Here is an 8434-nt window from a genome sequence, read left to right as displayed (position 1 = left end):
CTAGGGTACCTTAGATAAGCCCCTCTGGGAACTAAATCTTTATTGTACTGCTGGTACAGCATCAAAACCAAGTGATGGTAGCCTCTGAGCAGGGTGGAAAGTGGGTACAGAATTTCTACCCAGCCATAGTTCAAATCCTGCACATTTGTGAACCCTTATTTCCTTTGAACTCAACTCTTCTGTTTCCTTCTGTTTGCACTTCCTTATTCTGCTGAATGCAACTGCATGTTTACATTTTCTCCATTCTTATCCTGCAGACAGACTGAAGTCATAATAACTTTGACAATGATTATGCAATGAAATAAATAATAGAAGACATTCCCCCATCCCAAAGATGAGTGGGAGAAAAGAAAAATTGGAATAAAAATGTAATAAAAAACCTGGCTAGACACCACAGAAAATTCATAAATAAATATGCTTGGTTTTTTTTATGGTCCACGGGATTTTTAAAAATAGAAAGTAGATGACTTTTGAAGATTAATGTTTCATTTAACTGAGACTGGGTAACTATTCAGAACTAGGCCCTCAGTGACAGTGCAATGTTTGGTCAAACTGGTTTCCGTAAACTGGATTATATGTTCAAGAAGAAATGACATTTTATTGTATTCCGAGTTTAGTATCATATCAAGTTCATCTGGGGGAGGGGGCATTTGGAAAAATAGCACCTTGCCATCTGATACAGATCATTACAAAATCCTCTTGTGTAGATAAAGCAGTGGTGAAATGTAAAATGTGTTACTACCGGTTCTGTGGGTGTGGCTTGGTGGTGGTGGGGAGTAATGTGACTGGGTGGGCATGGCCAACTTTTTTTTAACTTTTAAAAGCATTTTTTCTACAATCTCTTCAGCCGAAGAGGTTGTAGAAAAAATGCTTTTAAAAGGTTCTGACGATCCCAGCTGAGTTGCCTGATCGTCAGAACCTCTTAAAAGCATCTTTTTAACAACCTCTTTGGCCAAAGAGGTTGTAGAAAAAGCTTTTAAACGGTTCTGATCATGAACCGCGCGATCATGAGAGGCTTTTTTTTTAACTTTTAAAAGCATTTTTTCGGGTGAAGAAAAAATGCTTTTAAAAGTAAAAAAAACAAAACCTCTGATGATCGTGCGGCTCAGCTGGGCATGGTGTGTGGGGGGGGGCAGAGATTTTTGCTACCAGTTCTCCGAACCACCCACCACCATTGCTATCGGATCGGGTGATCCGGTCCAAACTGGGAGCATTTCACCCCTGAGATAAAGATATATAAATCTGGTTTTCAAAGTGTAGTTCTAAAATAGCTAATGGCAGTTACGTGATGATAGCTACAAGATTTTCTAAGCAGGTACAACCTCAGCTGTATTGGAATTGGGACTGTGGCCCATGGCTGTACAGGTAGTCCTTGGCCTACGACCATAATGGAGGTTGCTCATTATGGTCATAAGTTGTGAGAGTTGTAAGGCAGATCATCATGTGACTGATTTGAATTTATGACACTTTGAAGAATTCATTAACAAATGCTACAGTCATTAAGGAAACCCGCTGTTTGCTATGAGGTGGTTTTTGGCAAAAAACCGGAAGTAAATCTGGTTTTCAGCAACGTCATAAACCTTAGTCATGTGACCAGGAGATGCTCCAAATGCCCATAAATGCAAACCAATTGGTAAGTTTCCTAAATGCAGTCACATGACTATGGGGGGGAGGCTCTTTCAGAACTTCAGAACAAGGTCGTAAGTACCTTTGAGGGGGCATTATAACTTTGAATGGTCGCTTAATCAACCAATTGTATGTTGAGAACTATATGTGTCTTGATCATGACCAAAAAAGAAAAACAAAATCAAGTTTCTAGTCCTGTGTGCTAGGTGAAATGGCCTACTAGCTTCAATTTACAACTAGCAAGATATCCTTTGATTTCAGGCTAGACCAGAGGTTCCCAATCTTTTTCGCCCGCGGCTCCCCCGGAAATCCGACCTGCAACTGCGCATGCGCACCAGACGCTGCTCCCGGAACTGACTGCAACCGCATGCGCACCAGATGCCCCAGAAATGGCGCATCAGCGCCGGACCCAGCGGGCGCAGATATTCCGCGGCGCCCCCATGACGATAGCGCGGCTCCCTGGGGAGCCGCGGCTCACAGTTTGGGAATCACTGGGCTAGACAAACCACCAGGTGGGTCTTTCTGTAACCCTTCCAAAATTGGAAACAGGATTCTTGGCTTTCTGCTTTTAAAGGCATATCCATCATCACCCGAAGCCAAACAGGTCTGGCAGGTTTGAGTTTTGTTGCCAGTGTTTAAGAAACCTGTTTGATAGGAAAGATTTGGCATTGCCTACCATGGAACATTGGTTGGTGAAATTGACAGAACGTGCCCAGGTGGACAAATTGATTTTCCTGGTTATAAAAAGGACAATATCTATATCTATACATATACATTTTTGTTTTTAGTCACTAAAGCCCCTTACAGACTCTTGCACAAAAATGGGGGAAAATGAATTTGTGGTTTCTGGTTTGGATGATCATACAGGATAGATTATATTAAAAAAAAGAAAGCCAGAATGTAACTTTAGAAGGGGGGGGGAGGTTAAAATATAATTCTATTTATAATTATTGTGAAGTATATCTGAAACCACTTCTTCATATGTTCTCTTTTTTACTTTCTTCTATTCTTTTTCTTATTGCACTTCGAGTTTTTTCTTTTCTTTTTGTTTTCCTTGTTCTACTGTAGATTGTATTAGTTCTTATTGTTGCTTCTAAAATATTTCAGAAAAAACAGATGTAAGAACAGAGAGAGAGAGGAAAAAAGAGAAAGAGTGAAGGAAAAAGAAAGAAAAAGAAGACAGAGAGACAGGGAAAGATGAGAGAAAGAAAATGAAAGAGAGAAAAACAGGGAGAAAGAGAGAAAAGAAAGAGAAAGAAAGAAAGTGTGAAAGCAAAAGAGAGATAAAGAAAGAGGAAAGGGAGAAAGAGAGAAAAGGAAAGAAAGAGGGAGAAAAAAAGAAAAAAGAGAAATAGGAAAGAGAAAGAGGGAAAAGAGGGAATGCTAAAGAGAGAGAGAAAGAGGAAAGGAGAAAGAGAGAAAAGGAGAAAGAGAGAGAGAAAGAGAGAAAGAAAGAAAAGAGAGAAAGAGGACCGAGAAAGAGGGAAAAGACAGAAAGAGAAAAGGAAAAGAGAAAGAAAGAAAGAGGAAAGGAGAAAGAGAGAAAAGAAAGAAAGAGGAAAGGAGAAAGAGAGAGAAAAGGAAAAGAGAAAGAGAAAAGGAAAAGAAAGAGAGAGAGAGAGAGGAAAAGAGAAAGAGGGAATGCTAAAGAGAGAGAAAGAAAGAGGAAAGGAGAAAGAGAGAAAAGGAGAAAGAGGAGAGAGAGAAAAAGAGAGAGAAAGAAAGAAAAAAGAGAGAAAGAGGAACGAGAAAGAGGGGAAAAGAGAAAACGCTAAAGAGACAGAAAGAAAGAGGAAAGGGAAAAAGAGGGGAAAAGACAGAAAGAGAAAAGGAAAAAGAGAAAGAGGAAAAAGAGAGAGAGAGAAATAGAAAGAAAAAGGAAGGAAGGAGGGGGAAAGAAAGAAGAAAGGAAGCAAGGAGGGAGAGAGAGCGAGCGAGCATGAGAGAAACCGGTTTGACCACAAGTACCATCATCTTGGGACAAAAGCCCAGGAGGTCCTCTGCGGCTCCTACAAAGGCTCTCAAAGAATTGCTCCGCCACCTTCTCGCCGCGGTCCAAGGAAAGCCGAGGGAGAAAGAGAAAGAGAAAGGAGAGAGAGAGAGAGAAGCGACCGGGCGGCCGTCCGGCGCGGCGCGGCCGGAGCCGAGGCGCTGCGGCTCAGCCTCCAGCCCCGGCAACCCAGCCCCAGCGCACCGCGGCCGTCTTCTTCCTCGAGGGGGGCCGAGCCTGGGCCCGCTGGCTCGCTCGCTGGCTGGGCTCAGTTCCTGGGCGGGGCCGGAGTAGCGGAGGGAAGTTGAGGCGAAGTTGCGAGAGTCGCCTTCTCGGCGCTGCCCCCGCCCGCCTGCCCGCCTTGCCTTTCCCTCGCCGCCCCTTGAGTCCCCAACCTCCCTCGCCCCAGCCTCCCGAGCCTCAACCCCGCGCCGTCCGTCGAAGCTTCCTCCTCCTCCTCCTCTTCCTCCTCAGCCATGGCTGAAGAGAAGCCGCAGGTCGAGCTGTTCGTCAAGGTAAGCCGGCGGAGAGGGAACCTGTGGGGAGGCGGGGAAGACGAGATGTGGGGGGGGGCTTTCTTGCGGGCTGCTCCCTTCCCACCGAGGGATCGGGGGCCGAAAGTTCCCGTCGGGGTCTCTGGAACCCCCAGCCCCGTTTCCTTAAATAAAATAAACCGATTCACTCGCTGTCTCTGTCTTGGGATGGTGGGGCGGGGTGGGGTAGGGGGGGTCTGTTGAGAAGCGGGAAACCTTGCCTCGCTCTTTTTCTCTCCCCCCCCCGCCCACTTCCTCTCCGCTTGAGCGAAGGGGAGCCCAAAACCGAAAAAAGAGAGAGAAAAGAAGCGCGCGCGCCCTTATGTGTATGTGTGTGTGCGCGCGCTTGCTTTTATTATTATTATTATTATTTAAACTAACTTTCGCAGACTTCGAGGGGAGATTGTTGGCTTCAGCGTGCTTGCGATGCCTCGGTTCGGGAGCGCGATTGAAGGGTTTGAGGGGCGGGGGGATGGGGGAATGGGGGTGGGCTGAGGGAACGATCGGAAGTCTCCAGGGAAGTCAGGGGAGACCCGTCGCCTCGCCTTGATCCCGAGGATCCCTGGCTAGGCGTGATCGCTTCGGAATTCGACCCGACCGCTCCCTTTGACTTCCACTTCCGATCTGTCAGGCTCGGCACGGGCGATCGGCGTGGGTGGAGAGGGAGTCGCGGTAATCCCGGAAAGACAAAAGTGAAACAAAAGATTGAGCGTGTGGCGTCTTAAGGACGGGATCGATGCGATTCGATTCGGAATAGAGCTGGAAGGGACCTTAGAGGTCTTCTAGACCAACCCGCTGCCCAAGCAGGAGACGTGCCTAAGACCATTTCAGACAAGCGGCTGTCCAGTCTCTTCTTAAAAGCCTCCAGCGATGAAGCACCCACAACTTTCTGGAGGCAAAGCTGTTAATTATCCTCACTGTTAGGAAGTTTCTCCTTAATTCCAGGTTGCTTCTCTCCTTCATTAGTTTCCATCCATTCTTTCTTGCTTTGCCTTCTGGGGCTTTGGAAAATAAGTTGATCCCCTCTTCTTTGTGGCAGCCCTTTAGTTATTGGAAGACTGCTATCATGTCACCCCAGTCCTTCTTTTCTCTAGATTGGCCAGACCCAATTCCTGCAATCGTTCTTCACATGTTTTTGGCTCCAGACCCTTAATCGTCTTAGTTGCTCTTCTCTGTACTTTCCCCAAAGTCTCAACATATTTTTTTTTAATGCGATGACCAAAACTGGATGCTATATTTCTCAACCCCCTGCTTTTCTTTGCTGGTGATAAAAATCCTTCTTTTAGCTCGCTTGGCCTATTCCACGGTGGGTGTTTCAATGAGCTAGCTCAGTTTAGAGCCTAACTTTGGGAAGTAAAGAGCGATTTTTAAAAAATTCCTTTTCTAAATCCCTGGTTCACAGCTTGCTTCAGAAGGATGTCTCCCAGATGTTGCGGACTACAACTCCCATCATCTTATGCCATTAATGGATGCTGATGAGATTTTTGTAATCTTAACACATCTTTTCTATGGTGGTGGGTGCGTGGGTGGGGGAGGCAGTTTTGATGTTTACTTGCTGGATTTGGACTTGATTGAGTTGTGGTTATCCTAAGACTCTTTGTTGGGATAAAAAGAGTTAAGTTTTAGGATTCAGCAAGACTCATTGTGGCTTGTTAAAACAACTTCTGGCGACTTGAGGGAGTAAATACCCGCCCTCCAAAAAGTGGAGACTAGACAAATGTTCCAACTTTATTTGAAACCTCACTAAACTTAAATAAATTAAGTACAGTTAAGACAGGTTTCCCTTTGTTTTTAACAATTTCCTTCTGCCAAATAATTATTGGCAACTTGGGTTCTGGAGGCTGAATTGAAGGCTTGGCAGGCAGCCACCTATAACTTGGCCTTCTGCATTTCTGTTCTACCATACTGTCAGTTTAGGAAAAAAGTTTTAAGTTCGAATGAATCATTGGCTCTTAAGCCTTGACATTTTCTCTCTCTCTCTCTCATACTTCATTTCCTTCCTCTTGAAGTGCATACCAAAGAACTAAGAAAGGAGAATTTAGAATCTCTTGAACGGTTTGAATGTGGCTAGGAGGGTGGAGTGCTCAGATTTGGCTGGCGCCCTTTTAGACTACTGTATAGATTGCTGGTGGTATCTTTTAGAAAGGTTTTGAGGGAAGGAGGTTTTAAAAAGTTGCTTTCAATGAGATGGGTGGCTATATAAATTCGATAAATCAATAAGATAAAAAGGTAACCCCTCTGTGCCTCTTTCTAAAAATTAAGTTCTCTTCAGTCTTTCAAATTACAGATTTTCTGAATGTAACTTTTAAAAGGTTTCTACCCTCCCTTTTCATCTAACAAAGATGCTTCAAGTGCCTACTTATCTAAATAAATTAACAAAAATACTTAAAACACGGTTAAAATAATAAATACCTGTACAATCAAACCATTGGCAAAATAAAACACTGTGTCACTGCAAGTCATTCATCCATTCCTTCTATTCATTTTGATTCATTCAAAACATATACTAAGCATATATAAACATATATTATATAAAACCATCAACATTAAAAACCTGGCATCAAAGTTATTTAAAATATTTATATGGCTACTAACAGTTAAAAAAACATCAATAATGAAACAACATAATGCATATATATACATATATACATATACATACATACATACACAATATGACACAAACATGATGTAAACCTACAGTATTGTTCCAGTTAACAACTGACACATTCAGACAAATTCTAGAGGTAGCCCTTGGAAAACACTTAACCATAATTTAGCTGTATGTGAATTTGGTTGCCTCATCACAATTATGAGAGTAGGAAGGGACCTTGGAGGTCATCTAGTCCAATTCCCTGCTCAAACAGGAGACCCTATATCATTTCAGACAAATAGCTGTCCAGTCTCTTCTCGAAAGCCTCCAGTATTGGAGCAATTGATATACTTTTTTTATGTATCAATTGATATTCAATTGATACACTAAACATAATTGTGTAGATACTTTGGCATCAATGGCACCTGAAGATCCAGAGATGGGTGAAAATCAAGGAGGACTTCCTGAATGCTGCTATTTGAGGATGCTCATTCAGAAAGTTAAAAAAATTATGAGTTTGGAGAAGACCAAGGCAGAAGGAACGTCTGTATTTATGATCCAGCTTGATATTTGCATTCTTCAAAAAGCTGAGAACCAAATCTGAATCCATTGAGAAAAATGCTATGTTAAACCAGATTATTTCTCCTGGCAGTTTATCAGTTGGTTCTTTACTTACGCCAGCCCATAGATGGCCAACTTGTGGTGCAGGATAGAGAAACTTGTAGGATATTTGGACAATAGTAGAAGTTTTCTTGGTGGCTTGCAGTGTGTTTGACCTACGCCACTGTATCAGATGAGAATGAGGTTCATTAAATCTGTCTAGGATGGATTTGTGTCCTTGTACTCCTCTGTAATATGATTAGTTTAACGTTTGCTTGGTGCATGGTGTGAATCCAAACTTTGGGATTTGGAAACCATGGTTTGGACTTTGGGTGATGCATGAACTTGGACAATGGGAAATTACTCCATAAACACTGTGGATTTCTTAGATTTTGTGGTATTATAAGCAGAGTGAATGAGTAAGTAATCCACGACTAAATTAGTCATACCTTAATGCATTATGTAAAGTCTTTCCTTTTATTGGAGGATGTGTAGGAACTTAATCCAGAATGAATCTTTCCCCGAGTCTACTTTTAGTGGAAGGTACTAGAAAATGAATTTGAGGTCTTTTTAAGGAAAACCAAAAGTTCTTCTGGAGTGCCACATACCACACGATGGTCGACTCACCAGAAGGAGTTTCTTTCCAAGTGCCCATCCTTTGTCTTTACAACTTATTTGTGGCCTCTTTTAATTTATTCCCCTCTTCCGAATTCCTGTCTGTATTTGGCCCTTAAAGGACCTTGTCCCTGGGAGGAGCACTCATGAAATGTACGTAATGAAGGCAAACATACCTATCTCAGGATAATGCTGAAAGGATCCAGTTTGAATTGGTCACTGGGACCAGAGATTTGTTCTTCCAAGCTTTCGGAGTTGTGCTGGAGCCCGTCCACGGGAAACTTCTCAATCTGCAGGATGTACCGATCCTAGAGACTGAAAAGTTATAGCCAGATAACCAGAAAAAGGAAGCACAACTTGCTTTGGTTGATATCAGGTAGCTTTCCTTCATCTGATTGTAGCCAATGAGCATGAGAGTTTAAAGAGCCAATCAGGTGTCATCTGGTTTTGGCAATGAGCCAATCAGGTGTCATCTTGTTT

The 8434-nt window shown here is 43.0% G+C and overlaps 1 protein-coding gene across 1 annotated transcript in view; it reads left to right on the top strand.

The window, feature by feature from the left end:
- Positions 1–3877: 3877 nt before the first annotated feature.
- The window catches only part of CLIC1 (chloride intracellular channel 1), a 65880-nt gene continuing 61323 nt past the window's right edge, over positions 3878–8434 (top strand). Inside the window, exon 1 of the mRNA XM_058168487.1 lies at positions 3878–4131. Within this exon, the coding sequence (XP_058024470.1) occupies positions 4093–4131 (39 nt within the window). The 5' untranslated portion in view covers positions 3878–4092. The remainder of the gene's footprint in view (positions 4132–8434) is intronic.

The sequence above is a fragment of the Ahaetulla prasina genome, chromosome 2 (assembly GCF_028640845.1).
Source record: "Ahaetulla prasina isolate Xishuangbanna chromosome 2, ASM2864084v1, whole genome shotgun sequence".
Classification (NCBI taxonomy): Eukaryota; Metazoa; Chordata; class Lepidosauria; order Squamata; family Colubridae; genus Ahaetulla; species Ahaetulla prasina.
This window is presented reverse-complemented; position numbering and strand designations above follow the sequence as displayed.